The 23,716-nt window shown below is 40.7% G+C and overlaps 1 protein-coding gene across 8 annotated transcripts in view; it reads right to left on the reverse strand.

Annotated features, from left to right (window-relative positions):
- The window catches only part of FAM13B (family with sequence similarity 13 member B), a 67,733-nt gene that overhangs the window by 29,063 nt on the left and 14,954 nt on the right, over window positions 1-23,716 (reverse strand). For 4 of the 8 annotated variants that reach the window (XM_079771224.1, XM_079771225.1, XM_079771226.1 and 1 more), the window contains exons 2-10: window positions 22,257-22,423; window positions 20,342-20,533; window positions 19,500-19,712; window positions 12,797-12,974; window positions 12,354-12,495; window positions 5,183-5,343; window positions 4,248-4,289; window positions 3,090-3,242; window positions 1,430-1,562 (exon numbers count right to left, since the gene is read on the reverse strand). In XM_079771224.1, coding sequence (XP_079627350.1) covers window positions 1,430-1,562; window positions 3,090-3,242; window positions 4,248-4,289; window positions 5,183-5,343; window positions 12,354-12,495; window positions 12,797-12,974; window positions 19,500-19,712; window positions 20,342-20,498 — 1,179 coding nt within the window. In that variant the 5' untranslated portion in view covers window positions 20,499-20,533; window positions 22,257-22,423. The remainder of the gene's footprint in view (window positions 1-1,429; window positions 1,563-3,089; window positions 3,243-4,247; window positions 4,290-5,182; window positions 5,344-12,353; window positions 12,496-12,796; window positions 12,975-19,499; window positions 19,713-20,341; window positions 20,534-22,256; window positions 22,424-23,716) is intronic. The other 4 variants (XM_079771227.1, XM_079771228.1, XM_079771229.1 and 1 more) reach the window with 3 other exon arrangements.

Genomic DNA, 23,716 nt, shown 5'->3' on the forward strand with positions numbered 1-23,716 from the left:
GGCTGGGCCTACGGACACCCCCCCACCCATGCACGAATTTTGTGCACTGGGCCTCTAGTATGTAAATAGACCAAATGGCGGAACAACCAAACAACCCGTTAGTATGACATGCACTGACCACCAGGGAGCATGTGCAGAACAAGGCGGGCGTTGGCAGCAGAAGGCAGAGCACAGAACATGGTGGGCGTCAGCCATGGCGGGATGGTGGAGGAGGTGAGCAGGGGCACCAGACCAAGGCAGGGCACCACGCCAGTCGCTGTCATCAGGGCAAGCCTCTGGTGGGACAAGCCTACTGAAAATTCTTTGCTCCCGTGCATCACGGTCCCGCCTGGTGCTCGCACCTGCTGCCGGCGCTGGTCCTGATTGCCCCTCAGGGCTTCTCCACCTCCCCCTGCTCCTGAGGGGCAATCAGGGCCAGCAGCCGCCTCTCACACCTGCTGCCAGCGCCAGAGCCACTGCTCGCACCCACTGCCAGCACCAGCCCCACTCTCACCCACAGCCGGTGCCAGAGCCACTGCTCACACACACTGCCGGCACCTGGTGCCAGTCCTGATGGCTCAGCACCATCAGCGGATGCAAGCAGCGGCTGCCGGCCCCAATCGCCCTTGAGGGCTTCTCCACCTGCCCTTGTCCTGAGGGGCAATCGGGGGCCACCGTGAGGGGCCGGGCGGAGACACAGAGTATGGGCCGAGACCCACCCCTGTGCCCACTGCAGCCTTGTGGCCCACAGTTTCTTTCAAGGTGCATGAATTCATGCACTGGGCCCCTAGTCTATATATATAAAAGCCTAAGCAACCAGCCAGCTGGTAGCTATGACACACACTGACCACCAGGGGGCATACAACATAGGAGCAGAAACCATAGGCATGGAAACATGGAACAGACTGATGAATCTCAGAGGGAAGGGAGGAGCAGGGAGGGTCGGAAGAGATTAACCAAAGATCTTAAATGCATACTAGAGGCCAGTGGGGTCCCTTGGCTTGGCCTGAGCCCTCTCCCAATCCGGGACCCCTTGGGGAATGTCGGAGAGCTGGTTTTGGCCCCACCGGTACACTAATCCATGCACCGGGCCTCTAGTTTAAGAATATAAAGAGGTCCTGAAACCCAAGTGTGAGAAGCACTGATCTAGAAATAGACTTCAGCAACCTTCATTTTCTAAAACATGAAATCATTTGATCGGGCCCTGACAAGACATTAAGGGTGAGTTAATTAAATTTTTGACCAAATATAGCAGGCTAATTTTTAAGTTGATAATTTTGTATGGCCCTCAAATGATGTTATAAATATCCAAATGGCCCTTGGCAGAAAAAAGATTCCCTACCCCTGCTCTAGATGACTTCTGCTATCAAAGGAATACATGAAACAATCAGAATTGTATGTTTACCACACCTAACAGATTTTTTTTTTTTTAAGTCTTTGCATTTCTTACCTGGTTATTTTCTTCATCATCAAATACAAAATCTTGCTGCATAACTTCATTGTCTAAATTAGTGCTGGCCACAGATTCTGAGCAGTCTCTGCTTCTTTCACTGGCATTAATAATATCATCAGCAATATCAACCCTAGAAATGAAGATTAAAAAATCAGATCAGGTCAAATGTTGAATATGTAATGCCTTTAAAATAAACAATGATCTGAAACTTTTACTTATTAAAGAAAATACACCCTTTCCATAAAAATCCACTCTCTCTTTATCCGGCCAAATTTCATTAAATGCACTAAGTTTATTTTTTTTGTCTCTCCATGGGATGTTGTAAGGAATCTACCTTGTTTGTGATCCCTTTTGAAAAATGAATGGTGCCCTTGCCGGTGTGGCTCATTTGGTAAGAGCGTTGTTTCATGCACCAAAAGGTCACAGATTCAATTCCTGGTCAATGAACACATGCACCAGGAGTGATATCAATCTCCTGTCTCTGTAACCTATCTGTCTAGATCTCTGCTTGTTTCTCCTGGTGTGACCCTGTTGCACAGAGGTCTAACTTTTTAAAAGTATTTTTCATGTAACATAGTCTGTAAAGGTAAGCTAATTACTTTATCTGATGTTCTGGGAGGAAAACCTGGCTGTGTTGGACTTAATATTTCAGAGATTTTCTATGTACATACGTATATATAATACTAGAGGCCCGGTGCACAATTTTCGTGCACAGTCCCTAGGCCTGGCTGGCAATCAAAGCACAAGTATCTGGCATGGAAGGGCAGGTTCCAGCTGACCTCTGGGCCCTGGGCAGCACCTGGGCCCCCACGCACCTCCCTCCTCCTAAGTCACGGCGCCCAAGTCCCCACACGAAGATGCGGTGAGCGTGGCCAGATGCCGCGGGCCAGGGTGCAGTGTGGGCCTCTGGGCCGCCGAGCGGCACCGCACAGAAGCCGGGAGGGCAGTGCGCTCTCTCCCACCTGGCCTCGCAGACCGGCTACTGCATGAACCCACGGGAGGCAGCTGCGGCCCAGCTCACCCAAAAGAGGCCACGCGGGTGCAGGGCGGGCTCCTCGCGGGCGCCCGGCACCTGAGCACGGAGGCTTCCCCAGTGCGCAAGGCCTGGCATCCAGAGGAGGGTAGCAGGTGGAGTGAGAGCGAGCTCGGCAGACACCCCGCATTCTCACCACACCTCCGTCCCCATCACCCCACCCCCAGGTAGCTGGCAAGGGGTCGCAGCCCCCTGCCCAGGCACTGCAGGAGGTTGGTCACCGCCACTCACCCCCAGTTCCCTGTCCCAGCCTGGGGCCCAGCCCCATTCAGGCAATCAGGGCCTGCCGGCCTAGGGGAGGTACTGGGAAGTCGCCCAGCAGGCCCCATCCGGCAATCAGGGCCTGCAGGCCAGGGGAAGCTCCTGCTTTAAGCGTCTGCTCCCTAGTGGTCAGTGCATGTCATAGCAACTGGTCATCCTGTTGTAATAGTCACTTAGGCTTTTATATGTACTAGTATAGACTAGTATAGATAATTTACATACAAGTACATACAAAGTCACTTTTCACACAAAATTCCAGAAATCTCTAAGATGAGACCCCATTATTTAAATAAAGTTTTTTAAAGATAACAAAACAACTTTATAACTCATAATAGCAGTAAAATGTTTTTAAAGATTTCTTACTGGTTATTAGATCCTTCCCCATCACAATTAATACTTCCTGCTTCATTATTACACACCAGACTTTGCTGTTGTAAATTAAGATCATGATCTATGCTGCTCTGCAGATCAAAAAGGTGCTGTTCCACAGCTGTTCTAATTGTTCTGTCTAAAATGCTACAAAACAGAACACATTTTAGTGAGACGCAGTCATCCTAACTACATATTTCACCACATAAACATAAATGTTAATGTGACCAGTAAAACAAATTATTATGAATTTTAAATGAGTAAGCAAGAGTGTAAAAAGAAACACATAGAAGGAATACACAACATAGGCTCAAATTTTAAAATAAAATTTGCCCAAATAGATATTATACAAATCAATCTTAATGTCACTATTACTACTGAGGTGGGAAGGACCAGTGTCAATAATTCATCCTCACTACTATATAGTCACTTAAATAGACTTTTCAAAGCTATGTTTACAAAGCAAAATAATTTACCATGCTCAGTTAAAGAAAATACAAGGGTATTGTTTGTATTTTTTACGTGAAGTCTATTTCTTTTTTTTTTCTTTTCTTTTTATTTTAAACACTGATTTGTTGTTCCACTTATTTATGCACTCATTGGCTGATTCTTTTATGTTCCCTGACTGGGGATTGAACCTGCAACCTTGGCGTATCGGATGATGCTCTAACCAACTGAGCTAGGGCCAAAGTCTACTTCCTCAAGAAAATAATGAAAAAGCTCTAACAGTTTTCAATCTTAGTGCCTTCTTCATTTGTTTCTACTACAGTACATAAACTACTAACTAGTTTCACTGTGCTATGTACAATCCTTCCTCAAAAAGAAGCACAATAACCAAAACCGGTTTGGCTCAGTGGATAGAGCGTCGGCCTGTGGACTGAAAGGTCCCAGGTTCGATTCCGGTCAAGGGCATGTACCTTGGTTGCGGGCACATCCCCAGTAGGGGGTGTGCAAGAGGCAGCTGATCGATGATTCTCTCTCATCGATGTTTGTAACTCTCTATCCCTCTCTCTTCCTCTCTGTAAAAAATCAATAAAATATATTTTTAAAAAAAAAAAAAAAGGAAGCACAATAAATACATAATTTTCATTTCTATTATTCAGCAACTTTTTTTTAACTTTTGAATTGTCTTCTATAAGTATAACTACTTACTCTGCAGAGGCTGGTAAGATGCTGGTGGGAGATATATGGGCACTGTAATCAAAGAAAGAAATTAGCTATAAAACTTTAAAATACTAAATGACTTCAAAATATGCTGAAAACTGCCACATTTGTACTACATTGACAACCAGAAGAGCATGCAGTTAGTTTTATTTTCATCTCTAGCAGAGTATGATACTAATTTTCTAAAGAAATTACCTTTTCACACAAAAAGACCCTTAAAAACATTCTCCCTCCTGTGTGGGGGGGGGGGGATGGAGGTGGGGAGAGGGTGCCAGCTATTTCATCTGATAATCACTTGGAAAAACTCTGACTTATTCCAAATCTTGAGGAAAAATTGACTACTGGCTCAATAAAAGTATCCATGTAGGATAGTGTGATGGTCTCAATACTGGCCCTATACACCTTGCCAGAAGTAACAGTATTTGCTATTACTCAGAGGATGTTCTCAAGCAACAATCAGGAAAGGCAAACCTAGCCGTTTTTCGCTAAGTGGTTAGAGTGTCGGATCTCGGACTGAAGGGTTCTAGGTTTGATGCCGGTCAAGGGCATATACCTTGGTTGCAGGCTCGATCCCCGGCTCCAGTTGGGGCATGTGCAGGAGGCAACCAATGGATATCTTTCTCATATCGATGTTTTTCTCTCTCTCTCCCTCTCCCTCTCCCTTCCAATCGCTCTTAAAAAAAAAAAAAAAAATCAATGGAAAAAAAAATCCTCAGGTGAGGATTAACAAAAATAAATAAATCTGTGTTTTTAAAAAGAAATATATGTAAGACGTTGCATTTTAAAAGAAAGGTATCTATGTTGTAACTGAAATTTTCTTAGCAAGATTACTTTAAGTTTTTCTTGTTTGATTTAGTAGTTGAGTGAATCTACATCTAGAATAAAATGCTCAAAAGCTAAAGTTCTTTCAACTGAAATACTACCTTGTTGATGCTGTAACACTATTTGCTTCCAGAATGTTTTCAGTCATCCTTAATTGTACCACCTCTGGCATGTCATTTGATTTTTCTGCTCCCTCTTCTGGAAGTTCTTCTATATGTTCCAGCTTTTCATCTTCCTCTTCTTCCTCAGAAAGTTCATTAACCTATATAAAAGGAAACAGAGAATTAAAATTTCATGAAACTAGAAAAGAATAAAAAAGAAAATAAAAATTCATGAAACTGTTAATTAACATTACCTAAGATGTACTATTCTAAGAAAATTTTAAACACAACTCATTTTTTACTTCATTTCCTAGGGCCAAAAATCAATGGGAAAATATCCTTGGGTAGGGGTTCACAAAAAAAAAAAAAAAAAAAAAGAGCTGAAATAAATAAATAAAAAGAGACTTAATAAAAAGGGATTGATTATATTAGTTTGGGTAAGAGTAAACATTAAAAACTTAAATAAAAATGCTTTCTCTCACCCCACACTTATCTTCAAAAGTTCTTCTGATTCTCTCCTTGTCAATTTGACATTCCACTTATCAACAGTCTATTCCAGTGATGGCGAACCTATGACACGCGTGTCAGCACTGACACGCGTAGCCATTTCTGATGACACGCGGCCTCAGCGGCTGCATGCCAAGGATGAAACATTTGCTGCTCCTGAGGATGAAACATTTGCGAAATAATGTTTTTTCCTCAAAGTGACACACTACCCGAGTTATGCTCAGTTTTTTGGCAAAGTTTGACACACCAAGCTCAAAAGGTTGCCCATCACTGGTCTATTCTGTTCATAAGTTATTCTGAACCTACCCTATATATATGCAGCTACTTCAACTCCACTTAAGGAAAACCCTCGTCCATACTTCCATCTCTTCTTTCTTTGACTATAATTCCCCTCTCTAGGGTCTTATGAAATGCCTGCTCTCTACACTCCAGCTTATGGAGAATGCTGCTTCCTTCTCAAATGTATACAGAAACGTAATTATCACCTACATCTTCAAACCATTCTACTGGATTCACATTCATTTAAGGACCCCATGTCCACTGACGCTGGGCCATTTTTCAAACACCCTATTCATCATATCCAGTCCTCTCTCTCATACTATTACTAAAAGTACTACGTTAAAAAGACTCTAACAGCCACCTAGTTGCATTAATAGGATGAAACTCCAAAAGGAGAGAGCACTAGATAAACTTGCTTCTTCCAAATATCAAAACCAGGAGGAAAACAAAAGCACTGCCAGGATGGATCAGGTCTGCCCACATCCTATCTAATAAAAGAGTAATATGCAAATTGACTGTCACTCCAACACACAAGATGGCTGCCCCCATGTGGACACAGGATGGCCTGCAGGGGAGGGCAGTTGGGGGGAACCAGGCCTGCAAGGGGGGGCAGTTGTGGGCAATCAGGCCAGCAGGGGAGGGCTGTTAGGAGGGGCCAGGCCTGCAGGAGACGGAAGTTGGGGGTGACCAGGCCTGTAGGGAAGGGAAGTTGGGGGTGACTGGGCCTGCAGGGAAGGGCAGTTGGGGGGGGGGGGGGGACTCAGGCCTGCAGGGGAGAGCAGTTGGGGGGGACCAGGCCTGCAGGGGAGGGCAGTTAGGGGTGACCAGGCCTGCAGGGGAGGGCAGTTTGGGGGGTGGACCAGACCAGCAGGGGAGGACAGTTAGGGGCAATCAGGTTGGCAGGGGAGCAGTTAGGCATCAATCAGGCTGGCAGAGGAGTGGTTAGGGGGTGATCAGGCTGGCAGGCAGAAGCGGTTAGGGGCAATCAGGAAGGCAGACAAGCGAGCAGTTGGGAGCCAGCAGTCCTGGATTGTGAGAAGGATGTTCAACTTCCCTCGAGGGGTCCCTGATTGGAGAGGGTGCAGGCTGGGCTGAGGGACACACACCCATGCATGAATTTCGTGCACCGGGCCTCTAGTTTTTAAATAGGTGGATAAGAAATTAACAGCACTTAAGTTAGACCAACTTAAAAATACAACCAAACTGGGCTGAGTTTTGGTAGATTTTACTTTCACTCAATACCTTATCAATACAACCTCACAAGTCAAACTGAAATTATCAAATCTGCTTTAAAGAAAATAAACTTTCAAAAATCAGTTCTTCTATTACTTGCAATCCACATATAAGTCAGAAATATAATAAAAATAGGTAAGAAAATATTTTCTGGTAATTAGCAATACAAACCCAGATAATTAAATATACACATAGTACTGTCTCTCAGGACTTACATCACTATTCTGTTTATTGAGCAATCTGTTCAATACACTAACAACCTCTTTTTTTATCCTCACCCAAGAATATGTTTATTGATTTTAGAGAGAAAGAGAAACATCTATGTGAGAGAGAAACATCGATCAGTTGCCTCTTATACACACCGCAACCAGGGATCAAACCTGCAACCTAGGAATGTGGCCTGACTGGGAGTCAAACCCACAACATTTTGGTGTATGGAACAATGCTCCAACCAACTGAGGCATCTGGCCAGGGGCTAACATCCTCTTTTCTAGCCACAGGCAAATCTGCAGAATTCAACATTATCTCCTGATGTTAATTAACCACAATTTTAAATAATATAAGGAACAAGATATTTTATGTACCTTTTTCTAGTGCTTACAAAAATACTGCCCTGGTCAGTGTTGCCCAGTAGGTTGGGCATCGTCCCATGCACCAAAGATAGCTGGTTCAATTCCCTGTCAGGGCACAAGCCCAGGGTTACAGATGCAATCCCAGTAGGGGGCATGCAGAAGGCAGCTGATCCATGTTTCGCTCTCATATCAAAGTTAGTTTCTTTCTTTCTCTCTCTCTCTCTCTCTCTCTCTTCCTCTCTCTCTCTCTCTCTGTCCCCCACACCCACCTCTCTCTAAAAAAGAAAGAAAAAAATCACCCTAGCTGGTTTGGCTCAGTGGATAGAGAGTTGGCTGGGGACTGAGAGGACCTGGGTTCGATTTTGACCAAGGGCACATGCCCAGGTTGCAGGCTCAATCCCCAGTAGGGGGCATGCAGGAGGCAGCCAATCAATTATTCTCTCTCACCACTGATGTTACTATCTCTTTCCTCTCTCCCTTCCTCTCTGAAATCAATAAAAATGTATTTTAAAACTTTTTTAATCAACAAATATATTTTAAAAATACAAAAATACTAATGCAATACATGTGAGATAGATATATTTCAGTATATATTAGGAAACTGCAGAAAAGAAATATCAGAAAACTACCCTATATAATAAAAGCCTAATATGCTAAGTGTCCGGTCGGCCATTCAACCAATCAAAGTGTAATATGCTAATGATATGCTAAGGCTGCTCAACCACTCGCTATGACATGCACTGACCACCAGGGGGCAGACACTCTGACTGGAAGGTTAGCTTGCTGCTGGGGTCCAGCCAACCGGGACTGAGCGAGATAGGCCGGACACGCCCTGGAGCCCTCCCGCAGTCCCTCCCCGGCTGGCCAACCTCACACGTCTCTCCCCAACCCCAATCATGCACCGGTGGGGTCCCTTGACCTGGCCTACGCTGTCTCACAATCTGGGCTGAGGGACCCCCCACCCTGAATGCATGAATTTCGTGCACTGGGTCTCTAATCTATATATATAAAAGCCTAAGCAACCATTACGACCGAACAACCAGAATGACCAATCAACCAGTTGCTATGACGTGCACTGACCACCAGGGAGCAGATGCTCAACGCAGGAGCTGCCCTCTGGTGGTCAGTGCACTCCCACAGCCAACCTCCCGCGACCCCTCCCCCGCCCCCCGGGAGGCTCCCTGATAGGCCTCAATTGCCGGCCAGGCCAAGGGACCCCACCTGTGTACGAATTCATGCACCAGGCCTCTAGTACCATAATATAAAGCATAATCAAGGATACCCTGAAGACTTCATAGTCAAGATAAACATTAGGTCAAATTGGCATCATCAGTTTTTTATTGATTGATTGATTTGAGAGAGAGGGAGAGAGAAACATCAATTTGTTCCACATATTTATGCATTCATTCATTCATTCTCATATATCCCTAATTGGGGATCAAACCCGCAACCTTGACATATGGGGACCACATTCTAATTAACTGAACTATCCAGCCATCACATCACATCGATGTTTAAGACTCTCTCCCTTCCTCTCTCTCTAACATTCAATAAAAATATTCACCCTGGCTGGTGTTGCTCAACAGTTAGAGCATAGGCCATGCACTGAAGGGTCACAGGTTCCACTACCTGGGTTGCAGATTTGATCCCTGTCTTGGTCGGGGCATGTGAGAGGGGCAACCAATTGATATGTCTGTCTCTCTCTCTCCCCGTCCTTACCTCCCTTTTACTCTCTCTGAAAATCAATGGGAAAAACATTCTTGGGTGAGTTTTAACAAAGAATAATAATAATTTTTTTAAACATTTTAAAGAGTCTTGGTTCTTTAAAAAAAATACTTACATGAAGAAAACATGAAAAACTAAGGAAAATATGAACCCCAAATATTAAAAAAACTTATCCATAAAAGCTCACAAAAGTATAGGAACTCTTTTAAACAAAAGCTGGGCTACCCAGAAAATAAAATTCCTAATTCACAAGAAAATGGGAGACATCTGTAATACTGTTACTGTTAACAATAAAATAAAATTTAAAAGTTAAATAAAAACAAAACAAAACAAACCTCTTAATTCATATAATCAGAGCCAAGACCTATAAAAATTAATAAAAATCTGTATGATAAACTACCTTTCAAGAGATGCTGCTTGCCCTAGCTAGTGGCTGAGTGGATAGAGTGTCAGCTTGCAGATCGAAGGGTCCCAGGTTCGATTCCAATCAAGGGCAATGCCCAAGTTGTGGGCTTGATCCCCAGTAAGGGATATACAGGAGGCAGCTGATCAATGATTCTCTCTCATCATTGATGTTTCTATTTCTCTCTCCCTCTCCCTTCCTCTCTGAAATCAATAAAAATGTTTTTTTAAATAGATGTTGTTTTATAATCTAAGAGTAAATAAAACAACCCAAATGTCCATCAGGGGTGGGAGGTTATCAACCAAAGACCTTGTATGCATAGATACATAACCCATGGACACAGACAATAGGGTAGTGAAGAACTGGGGCGGGGGCCAGGGGCTGGCTGGAGGGGGTCAATGGGGGAAACAGGGGGACATATGTAATACTTTCAACAATAAGGATTTAAAAAAAAAAAATGATCCTATATAATAAAAAGCTAACATACAAATCGACCAAAGGGCAGAACGACCAGTTGCTATGGCATGCACTGACCACCAGGGGGCAGACGTTCAATGCAGAAGCTGCCCCCTGGTGGTCAGTGCGCTCCTACGGGGGGTGGGAGGGCGGGCGGGGGGGCGCTGCTCAGCCAGAAGCTGGGCTCGTGGCTGGTGAGCGCAGTGGTGGTGGCAGGAGCCTCTCCCACCTCTGCAGCAGTGCTAAGGATGTCCGAGGGCTCCCGGACTGCGAGAGGGCACAGGCCGAGCTGAGGGACCCCCCTCCTTCCCCACCCCCCCCAGTGCATAATTTTCGTGCACCAGGCCTCTAGTAATAAAAAAGTGTGACCATATAATTTATCATCTAATCCTGGATACATTAATAAAAATAAAAATAATAAAATGAAATAAACTTGAATACATTTGAAAGTGAAAAGAGAAGCTACTAATAATTACACCAGAAAGCAGATATAAACCAGGACTATTCTGAGAAAAATGGGATGTACAGTCACCTTTTAAGTGGGCACTGGCACTATAAGTCAAATATAATATCTTATATAGTCATACAATAGGAAAGTACACAGATATTTAAAAAAAAAAACAAAGAATATGTTCTCTATATTCCAATAGAAAAGATCTCCAAGGTATACTGTTATCTGGTTCAAAAAAAACAAAAAACCAACAAGGTGCAGAATAGTGTGTATGGTATGCTACTTCCTGTTAAAAAAAACTGCAAAAAAAAATATTTACTTATATTTGCATGAAAAAACTCCGGGAAAATACATTTTAAAAAATGAGGGAAGGGAGTGAGTATGGGTTAGAGAAATATATTTTACTGTATATTTTACTTCATTTTTTAACCAAGTGGACAATTATTCATTAAAAAAATATATATAGCAGCCCCAACCCACACCCAAATAACTTAATAAAGGCTTGCTTGACAAATAATTTCACTGAAATACAAAAGAAAAATTTCCACATAGAATTAAATAATAAATTCTAAATCTAAGTCTGGATTAATGTGACTTTAAAATAAATTACAATTACTCAGCATCAATATTCTCATTTCATAAAGGAGAAAGATATTTGTACAATCTCAACCAAGGCATAGTAGTAACCACAAAATATAAGGTAGCTTGAGAAACAGATTTTAATGTTCAAGTTACAAACAAGAGTAAAAAAATTACCTGCAACCTAAACTTACTCTAATGCTTCTCATTAATGACAATGATTGCACTGCTATACTGAGTTGCTACTTTAACCAAGAAAAACTTTATTTGCTTAAGAGTTTGCATGAACTTTGTATTGAATCTCTCTCTACCTTCTAATTCTCACCCTCTGCCTACATTCCGCTATGCTAGCAGTTTCTTTGCAAAGACAAACACACACACACACACACACACACACACACACACACACACACACACACACACACTATTCTTACAAAATACACAAAGCTTAAGTTAACAGAAGAAAAAACACAAAGAAAAAATAAACATACAAAATCTCTACCATATATTCTAGTTTCAATGCCTTTCCCGTATTACCCAAATTGAGAACAAGTTGTTCAGAAAAAAAATATCACATTCAGCTATTACTTGGATGTAGATGATTCCATATAATAACCAAGAGCATGTCTTCCAATTTAGTCCTTAAAAATTCCACCAGCCCTAACCGGATTGGCTCAGTGGATAGAGCGTCGGCCTGTGGACTCAAGGGTCCCATGTTCGATTCCAGTCAAGGGCATGTACCTTGGTTGTGGGCACATACCCAGTAGGGAGTGTGTAGGAGGCAGCTGACCAATGTTTCTCTTTCATTGATGTTTCTAACTCTCTATCCCTCTCCCTTCCTCTCTGTAAAAAAATCAATAAAATAAAAAAAATTTAAAAATTCCATCAAAGTTTGTACCAAGCCTTTGAGAGCAATTATTTTTTTAAAAATTCTTCCTCCAAGTAGAATATTTAAAATATTCTTACCTGTTCAGTAATTGAACTCAAATCATTAGATGAAAAGTCTTCCTCTTCATTTTCAAAAAACTCATAGTAATTTTCCAGAAGTCCAGCCATTATCCTGCTCATTATTTCTTGCTCTTTCAGATCTTCCACATCTGTGTAAATGCTAAGAATAAAAGTCCAAATTGAATTGAGAGTTCTTAAATCAATCACAGGTAAAGTCAGAAGACAACCAATGAATCATTTTATAATCTTGAGCAATGTCATCATTCTGTGCCTCAGTTTTCCCATCTGTAAAGCCTACCTAATTTGTACCCTGTTCAAAGAATGCTAGGAAGATTAACCAGAACTAGTATAAAAAATAATGGTTCATCAAGCAACCTATGATCCTTGGGAGACAGCATAATGATTCTATTCCACAAACTCAGGTTTTTTTTTAATTAAACAAAAATGATGAAAAAACTTACTGGAAGACATCTGGACCAAAGACAGCAGCCAAAGAGTTTGCAGACCAAATTTCTTCATGATGTGATGCTACGTTGGCTAAAAATCTACACAGAAACTTTAACAAACTGTAATTAACAGATGGAAGCTGTTGCAAGAGGAACCTCAACTTTCTTCCAAATTCATCTTCGTTATTATAATCTATAAAACATAATGACAGGTGTTTTTAATGAAGCAAAAGCAAAGCTCAAACATTGTGCCAGGTTCACATTACTCCACCCACATCACCTTTTTTCTGTTAACAATTCAAAACCTCTTCACTTCCTCTATTAGAGGCCAAATGCCCTCAGGGTTTGCATTTCACTTATTAAGTGGAAAAGAGGAGTGGAGAAGGAACTCAACTCCTCAACTGCTGGAGGATGTTTTCCTCATCTATTACTCACTGGCCCCAATTCTCTAATTTTTTTTTTTTAATTCTCATCATATTGTCTCTTGCATGACTGTACCTGTATTTCCAAACTAGTGTCAACTATAAGTCAAAATACACTGGCCAATACCAGTCAAGTACTAGTGAATACTAGTCAAGTACTAGTGAGCAAAGAGAAGCAATTTAACCCTAGCTGGTTTGGCTCAGTGGATAGAATGTCAGCCTGCGGAATGAAGGGTTCCAGGTTCGATTTCGGTCAAGGGCACACGCCCAGATTGCAGGCATGATGCACATAGGAGGCAGCCAATCAATGATTATCTAGCTCTCTCTCTCTCCCTCTCCTTTTCTTTCTGAAATCAATAAAAATATTTTTATTTTATAAAAAGAGGGAAGCAATCTAACCTGATAATAATGTCATACTTTTCGACTTGAACGAATGGGAAAACAAAGGAGTGACTTTCTTCTCCCTTGACATCCCAAAATGAACAATTAACTACTTTGGCAACACTGATAGAACTAAATAAAAAGGAATTCCATTTCTCATGTGTTTTTCTCCTCTAAGCTGGTGTTGGTTTCTGTTATGCAAGTGAATTTTCAACTAACAGAAGTAGGCCGTTTTTATCATGTCAAACATATAGGGTTGCAGGCTTATTGCCTGATGTGGGGCGTGCAAGAAGCAACTGATCAATGGTTCTCTCTCATCATTAATGTTTCTGTCTCTCTCTCCCTCTCCCTTACTCTATGAAATCAATAAAAATACATATTTTTTAAAGTAAAAATAAACCCAATTTTTAAAAATATTTTTCTTCAGGTTAAAATTAATTTTAAAATTCTTGGTTCAAAAACTCTTAATGGGTTATGATCATGATATTGACCATCTGTGAAAAATAACACATGTCTAAGAAGTTTATCAGAAAGGGCTATATAGTCACATAAGTTTTACTTAAAATTTAAAATGTAACCAATAACAATTCTATAATTTGTAATATTATCACTGTCCCCATTCAAACACACAGGTACTTTGATTTTATAATTGGATGGAACAGTCCCTGGATTAATGTTTTTTAAACAACCAGGCCTTACTGGTGGAAAATTTTAACCTAAGCATTTAGCAGAAAAGGATTATTTAGAAAATCACGTTTATCAATTCAAAAAATACATTCAAGTAATACTATCAATATGATGGTTATAGCAACACTGACAAATTCTACCTAACATCCTCTCTACTTTTGTAACACTTGTCATCTAATATACCCATATATTTATTTGGTTTACCATCTATTTTCCTCTCTCTCCCTTCATGACCTTTAGAATTTTAGCTCTCTGATAACAGACATTTTTATTCTGTTTTGTTCACTGCTGCATTCCCAGAATCTATAACAGTGCCTAGCATATAGCAGGTGTTCAATAAATATTAGTTGAATAAACGTAATAATTACACAATCACAGAAAAAAAGATGCTCAACTACTAAAACATTTGATTGGGTGGCAAGAATGTAGGCAATACTGTTTTTACACAGTATTGAAATAACAATCATGTTGCTCTTCTTTTGTCTGTGTACATTTTTACTACACACCAATATTTATACCTGTCAGGCTTCTTTAAAGTTTTCAAATAAGGCAGAGAAGCATTTTTTTTATCTATATCTACACACACACACAAATTATGCACCTGCTTAAATTTATTTCCTTTTGAGTCTACTTCCTACACATATATCAGGGTGGGGAACCTTTTTTAGGCCAAGGGCCATTTGAATATTTATAACATCATTCTCGGGCTATACAAAATTATCAACTTAAAAATTAGCCTGCTATATTTGGTCAAACATTTAATTAACTCACTCCTAGTGCCTTGGCAGAGCCAGACCAAATGATTTCACGGCCCGAACATTTCCCATCCCTGGTATATATCAAAGAAGTATCCCTCGATTAACAATTCTATCAGGCATCATTCACAAAACTGGGAACTGTATTTTCTATCAAAACATAACCTATAAGTAGTTGGACAAACTGTCACGGTCTAAACCTGTGGCTGACAAAATTTGAAAATCAAAAATCAATAGAGTGGTTGTCATAACTTGGGAGAAAGGGGCGCTAGAGTAGAGGCTGCCATATACACATGATATACATATATATACACATATACACCCATATATACATATATATGTACATACACTTTTTTTTTTTTAAAGAATGCCCTGGGAAAAAAAAAAGAATGCCCTGGCACCCTGCTGGTTTGGCTCAGTGGATAGAGTGTCAGCCTGCGAATTGAAGGGTCCCGGGTTCGATTCCGGTCAAGGTCATGTACCATGGTTGCGTGCACATCCCCAGTAGGGGATGTGCAGAAGACAACTGATCGATGTTTCTCTCTCATTGATATTTCTAACTCTCTACCCCTCTCCCTTCCTCTCTGTAAGAAATCAATATATTAAAAAAAAAAGAAAAGAAGAAGAATGCCCTGGCCAGCATGGCTCAGTGGTTGAGCATCAACCTATGAATCAGGAGGGCTTGGTTCAATTCCCGGTCAGGGCACATGCCTGGGTTGTAGGCTTTATCCCCAGTGTGGGGCATGCAGGAAGCAGCCAATCAATGATTCTCGCTTATCATTGATGTTTCTCTCTCTCCCCCTTCTCCTTTCCTCTCTGATAAAAAAATATATATATTTTTTAAATGGTCAAAAGATAAACAAAGTAAAATAGATTTTATTACAACAGAAATGCCAGTATCACCTCAAGTACTGCCATACCCATCTGCATAGCTACTAAAGAAATGGAAGTGTATGTGGTTGTATGTGTATGCATATACACACATGCTAATGGTTATGTAAGTAGGGAATGGAGGGGAATGGCAGATTTCTCATACTGTAACACTGAAAGACTTATTGGCCACAAGTTTTTTTGCACACCTTAAATTCCTTCAAAATTAGAAGTATATTGTAATTCCATGAATGATAGATAACATAGTACATCCCGGTGCAGGCGGGGGTGTCCCTCAGCCCGGCCTGCACCCTCTCACAATCCGAGACCCCTCAGGTAGGGTACCTAGGCCTGGCCAGCGATCAGGGCCTATTGGGACTTTCCTTCCCCTGGCTGCCGGCAGCTGGCCCCACCCCTGCTGCGGCCACTGCTTGCCATCTGTGTGGCACTGCCCCCCTCCGCTGCCACGGGTCACCTCCCTCTGCGGGCGACAGGCATGGGCTGCAATCGCTTGGCCAGCCTGTGCCTCCCTCTGCAGGGCGATTGCTAGCCAGCCCCGCACACCCACCACAGTGTCACTGGCTGGTGGCCTAGGCCTCCTTCTGTGGGGTGATCGATCGCAGGGGCCCCAGATCGATAGCCCGCAGAGGGAGGCCCCGCCCACCTGCCACAGTGCTGCCAGCCAGGTGGCCTGGGCCTCCCTCTGCGGGATGATCGTGGGGCAATGGTGGGGCCCCCCAACGAATCGCATCACACCCGCCTTGGCTGGCCTGGCGCCAGGGCATGTCATAGTGTGGTCATCCGGAAGATCATCCAGACGGTCGTTCTGCTGTTCGGTCGTTCGGTTGATTAGCATAGTATGCTTTGATTATTATAGATGTTACTGTCATACTTTAAATGAATACCAAGTAAAATGACAATCCTAGTGACAAACAGCTTCTGATAGTCTCAATGAGTCAATGACTGTATTACCATTTATGATGGGGTCTCTCTTTTCCGCGTCCAGCACGGAAAGAGAGATGATCCAGTTCTTCGAGTAGAGGGGCTGGGGAATGAGGAAATATGAAAGAGACAAGACACAAAATGGAAGGGAAAAGCTGGGAACCAGGTGGACTGCTGTCCTCTTCTGAGGGACAGACAGTGACCCAGAGCCAATACAGCATGTTTATTTATATCCCAAATACCAGAGGGTTTCACCAAAACTTAAGCTAAAAGGAGCTTGGGTGGGCCCAGGTCCTATTCATTCCCTCATTCCCGGTGCTAGACTGGATTTACATATCAAAGTCCACTCCCCCACACCTGGGCAAAGATAAGAGTCAGTGATGATAACACATCTGCCTTTTTGGTAAGATGTGTATCCAAGAAGTGGCTTTGCCTGTAGCCTTGGGTTCAGCAGACAATAATTAAAGAATGCCCATGTGCCTTCCCAGGGGGCCCTCTACACCATTAAATTTCATTCCAATTATTCTTTTATAAATTTTCATTCCAGAGTGAATATTATCTGATTCTTGAAACTTTAAAGACTTGTCTACAATTCAGCTAAAACAGGGAACATAAAACCCTATCACTATAAAGCAAAAATGGTTCTGAAGTCATAAAAAGAGCTCAGAAAATTCTTAACACATCAGTTTCACCATATTTAATGGATGCAAAATGATCATTAGGTAACTTAATGTAAACATGGGGGGGGGAACCTACAAAAAAGTGAGGAAATCAATTCTGAAATTAAAAAATTTTTAAAGGTAAATATTTTCTAGGGGAAAAATTAAGTTACACTTTGAAAAAAAGGTGACATTATCGATGACACTTCATTTTGAAACATGTTTCTTGATCCAGGTGGCACAATAAAAGAACAAAATTTAATCAGCTAACCATTCCTGAATATAGCAAGTTCAAAGTAAGCCCCATAATCTAGCTATAAGGAAGAAAACATACGTAAGAGGGCCATAAAATATAATTGTAATGAACTTTATACATAAATCAGAGGCATCCAGTAATTTAGTCTCATAAGTGCTAAAAATTTAAGGAATAAAATGGAGAGCTATCCCAAAAGAAAATCCTCCTTTCCTGACTACATACTGCTTAAGGATGCACACAAGCTTATTATAAAATGTCCTGCATTGAGAAAGTATTTGTAATTTCTTTTTTAAAATTTTATTTCCCATCACCTTTTATTGCCTCTATGCCCTCTACCACCTCTATCCATCCCCTGAAATCACATTATCATCTGTGTCCATGAGTTCTCTCTTTTTTTCTTTTTTGCTCAATCCCTCCATCCGCCCAGCCCTCCCCACACACAAGCTATCTGAGTCTGTCTCTATTTTGCTTGGTAGTTCAGTTTGTTCATTAAATTCCACATGAGTGAAATCATATGGTATTTGTCTTTCTCTGACTGGCTTATTTCACTTAGCATAATGTTCTCCAGGTCCATCCATCACAAAGGGTAATATTTTCTTCCTTTTTACAGCAGAATAGTATTCCATTGTGTAAATGTACCACAGCTTTTTTATCCACTCATCTAGTATTTATAATTTCTTTTGTTTTGTTAATCCTCACCCGAGGATGTTTTTCCATTGATTTTTAGGGCGAGTGGAAGAGAGGGAAAGACAGAAACATCGATGTGAAAGAAACACATCGACTGGTTGCCTCCTGTACGCACCCCGACCAAGGCCGGAGCCAGGGAGGAGCCTGCAACCAAGGTACATGCCCTTGACTAGAATCAAACCAGGGACCCTTTGGTCCACAGGCCGACGCTCTATCCACTGAGTCAAACCAGCTACGGCTATAATTTCTTAACATCACAGAATTTCTGTAGAAGCTCCAATTCAAAGAAATAAAGAGATTCCATTACACAAAGAGAAAAGTCAGAAAAAAAATAATTTAAATATTCAAGAAATATATAATACTATATGCCATCTTTATAAAGTTTCCTGTATAATCAAACATATCACTTATTATGTACACATGAATACCACTTGTCTATAGGAACACAAGCATTTCCTCACTTCTTGGTTCTTTTACCTTTCTGCCTATCATTTTCTTGTCCCTATTCCATTCCAGCTGGGCCCTACTTTTAGTCACCACCAAAAAACTCACCCAACAAGCACAAATTTTTTATTTATTTATTTGGCTTGGAGCCTGATGTACAATTTGATATTTTCTTCCTTTCAGGCATATTTTAAACCTAGAATCAAAGTTGTCTTCTGATTTTTGCTAGAAAGTTCTATCAAACCAGGAATAAATATCCTGTAATCACATCACCACTAAGCAACAACACTGGCTATTATCGGACACTCTGCTACACATATCACCTTAAATATATTTTTTCTTTCTTCTTTCCCTATCCTCTTACTCCTTGTTCTTATCTCCTGCTTTTCCTCCTCTTAAACCAATATCTTAGACCAATTATAAAAAGAAAATGTACCACAGGAATCTGATAAGTTGCCTTTCTTGACTAGACCAAAAAGCCTATGTCCCCAAATGGGCACATAAGAAATGAATCTCAGAACTACTATAATTACTGCTTACACATCAAGATTTCTAAAGGTAAGGACTTTGAAATTAATATTAAATGACTGATTGATAAGAATCAAATTTTGTTACCTTGAGAAAGCTGCATCAAGTGAATATGCAAACTGCCAGGGATAACAGGTTCAGGAAGTTCTTGAAGGAAAAACCTAAGAAGACTAATAGCTGAGGGAACATCTGCTTCCTTAACCAAATCCACTTCTTCTCCACTGTCGTATCTCTGCCGAAGCCACTCCACTGTCTCAGCATTTCCATTGACTTGAAAAAGTCCTTGTTGCTCCAGACCTCCTACATTAGTTCAAGGCAAAATTAAATAAGCTTCAACTTCAATTACTTGATCATATATTCTCCAATCAACTGAAAATATTCAGACTTTTGGAAAGCCATTCTCTTAGCTCCCCTGACTGGGCTAAACACCTTCAAATTATACACCTAGAAACATACTAACTCTGTCTGTCCTGAGGGATATTCTACTTTATCCCACCCCCTATTTTCTTAATATATTTTTATTGACTTCAGAGAGGAAGGGAGAGGGAGAGATAGAAACATCAATGATGAAAGAGAATCATTGATCGACTGTGTCCTACACGCTCCCTAGTGGGGATCAAGCTCCCAACCCAGGCATGTGCCCTAATCTCCTGATTCATAGGTCAAAGCTCAACCACTGAGCCACACCAGTTGGGCTACCCCACCCTGTTATCCATTAAAAATATTCCTAATATTTCCCACACACTAAAATGCTCTACATTGGGCATTTCTGAGTATAAAACACACTAAAATATAAAAAAGAATTTCTATTGTTTTTCCTCATTATATTTTGGACTTTCCATGCTAAAAAAAAAAAAATCCAAGATCAAAAAGGGTTAAGTTGTGTTTATTAAAACAAAGGCTAGCCCTCAAAGGAAGGAAATGTATACCATGTTCCTCAATATAGTCCACAACGTGGCGGACTATGAATGGAACCTCATTGTCTGGATGTCCTCCCTGCTGCAGCTCATCAAGTGGAATTCCAAATATTTTGTTAGCAAGAACGGAGTTGCAGTTACTCAAGGAAGGGGAGGAGCTCTTCCTCATATCTTTTTTGCAGCCAGAAATCAAAGCTGTCTTTTCTGCCAAATGAAAAACAACAAAAAAGACTATAATGATTAACAGGTGGCAATATGACTAAATACATTGAAGAAAAAGGCTTTACACTTCAGTGTGTTCTCATCTATTAAATATGTTTCAGTTATCAGGCCCACGCTAGTATGTTCTACAAATAAAGTTCAATATAATCACCTAAGCATTTTCTCTACTATCCAGGGTTAGGTCTAAATACTAGCACTTGCACATTTATCAAACAATGGCAAAGTTGATCATTAAACTTAGCAAAGGACATTAATGTCCTAAAGAAGAATTAAAGGGCAAATCTGGCTCAAAGACGACCTATACTGACCAAGCTTATTAATGACACAGGTAAGAAGCCAAACCCAATCATGTCTGGACTCTGTTATATGAAATTCATGTAATCCCTCCATTCATAAGCGCCCAAATATAAGAGAATCACTTTTACAAGTGATTCTTTTACAAAAATCACTTTTATAAATAATGGGCTAATAAAAACAAGATTAACCAGTTCTTATTTCTACATGACAGAGCAGCCATAATATGTCTTTATAAACAAAGGAAATTTTTCAGTTCTAGACATCAACCTTCAATGAGAATATTATAAATCCTGTTTCATAATTACTCAAAAAATCTGCACAGCACAGAAGAACTAAGTTATTATTAGTCTTAACTTTGTAATTGTGATCAGTAAAGAGGCAGTGGGAAAAAAATGTTTCTAATATCTAAAGCATCAAAAACCAATCCCAAGAAAAGTTCATTTTCTAAAAGAAACATATTACCATATGTGGGAAAGGAGTATTTTTAAAAGAAAGAAGGGGGATAAATGGTGATAGATGGAGACCTGACTTGGGGTAGTGAACACACAATACAGTGTACAGATGATATGTTGTGAACTGTACATCTGAAACTTGTACAATTTGGTTAACTAGTGTCACCCCAATAAGTTCAACAAAAAGGAAAAAAAAAAAAGAGAAAAACTTCTTCAAAAGTTAATAATGAACAAAATGATACAAACTGGGCTTTTTTCATCTCCCCAGAGAAACAACTCCTTCTGCACTAAGAGAATGATAACAAAGCAAAAAAATTTAATCTGCTCAATACTCTGAATTTTTTAAAATATATTTTTTATTTATTTCAGAGAGGAAAGAAGAGATAGAAACATCAATGATGACAGAGAATCATTGATCGACTGCTCCTACACACCCCCTACTGGGGATTGAGCCTGCAATCTGGGCAGGAACCTTGACCTCCTGGTTCACAGGTTGATGCTCAAACACTGAGCCACACCGGCCAAGTGATATTCTGAAGTTTTTACCAAAATCAAGTCCTTATATACAGTGTGTCCCTCCAAAATGTATACACACTTTAACAGCTGATAGCTTAATTGTGAAAATAAAATATCATTTAATAGACACTGCCTTTATAATTATTTAAAGTGTGTACATACATTTTTTGGGGGACACCCTATAGATGTACCCACTGGATCAAGAAAGTGTCACAACATGACTAGGAAATGAATCCATCCAACATATAAGAACAGTAGACATTAACTTAGGGACAGTAAAATGCCATAAATTTAAACAGTTTTAGACACATAAGATCCATTCTTCAACATATCTGGTACCAGCTAATGACTACAAAAACCTCAAATTAATAATCAAATAGCAGTAATAATAGGTAAACTCCAAAATCTCTTTGGATAATTACCATTTTGAAAAAACTTACCTTTGAGTACTTAAACACCTAAGTTTAAAAAACGAATTCTGCACCAGCTACCCTCACTGAGCAAGCATTCTTTTGTCATTTATGGCTGTTTGAGATTATGGCAGAAGATCAGCCTGTAGTTCCTCATTGAAGAAACGCAGAACTCGATCAGTACTTCAGCAATTAATCTAGAAGACAAAAACAATTCTTTTAATTTCCTACAACATCTTTAACTGTGAGAAGAGACTAGAATAAGCAGTGAGGCTCGTTTAGGAAGGTTCCTATACTGAAAGGCATTCTTCTGCCTAAAAAATCTATCTGTGACCTATTTAGAGGCAAAATCTTGAACAAAGTTTAAAAGTATGATAACTAACCAGGGTAAGAACCTTTCTGCTAAAAATAAATAAAGGAACTGCACAGGAGAATCTTTGGCAGCACACATTTTCAGAGATTATGCTGTTCAAATAATTCATTTTCCTCAATGGACCCACATTTGCATAGACACCCCACCCAGTTCCATTCCATCCATATATACTTAGAACAAAACATGGAAACATTTTCAGATCAAAGAATGAAAGATAATTTTAAGCTTGGAACTTCACTTTGTACTTTATTCTTTTCTTTGTATACAACAAACATTTTGTTAGCAAGAACTAGTTATCTGAGCTTTCTGATTTGGAGAGGTAATAGCACATGTTGGTCAAGAGCAGTTAACAGAACCAGAAGGGCATGCACTCAAATATCAACTCCACCATTCTGTAGATGTGAGCCTGAACAACTTCCATGTCCCTAAGCCTAGGTTTCCTTATATAAAATAATACATAGAGAATCAGTTTCCATTCTCTTCTTTGAATAATATTAAAAGACTATTAAACAGGCTGGAGAGAGAGAGGAAGAAGGGAAAAACCTGTTTGGCAATGTTTAATCACCTGTGAATCCTCGTAATCTATTTTAAAATCTTTTAATAAGCTCAGTAAACTACATTGAAGCATTCTGCTTAAGAAACGTTCAGGAAAAAAAAAAGAAAAAAAAAAGAAAAGTTCAGGGTTCAGGTAAGCAGAAAAGCAGAAGAGTATTATCATTCAGTGCAGTTTTGAGGGGAAGGAAAACCACATTCCCACAACAAATCTTTTTATATATATACTAGAGGCGCACGAAAATTCATGCACTGGGGGAGGGGGGGGTCCCTCAGCCCGGCCTGTGCCCACTTGCAATATGGGACCACTCGGGGAATGTCCACCTGCCAGCTTAGGCCCACTCCCTTGGGGATCAAGCCTAAGCTGGCAGTCAGATATCCCTCTGGCAGTGCTGGAGCCCTTGGGTGATGTCTGACTCCCTGCAGGGAGTGGGCCTAAGCCGCAGTCAGACATCCTTAGCGCTGCCAAGGAGGCAGGAGAGGCTCCTGCCACCACCACTGTGGTCACAGCCCTCAGCCTTCTTGTGGCTGAGCAGCGCTCCCCCTGTGGGAGCACACTGACCAC

Source organism: Cnephaeus nilssonii (genome assembly GCF_951640355.1).
Source record: "Cnephaeus nilssonii genome assembly, chromosome: 5".
Taxonomy (NCBI): domain Eukaryota; kingdom Metazoa; phylum Chordata; class Mammalia; order Chiroptera; family Vespertilionidae; genus Cnephaeus; species Cnephaeus nilssonii.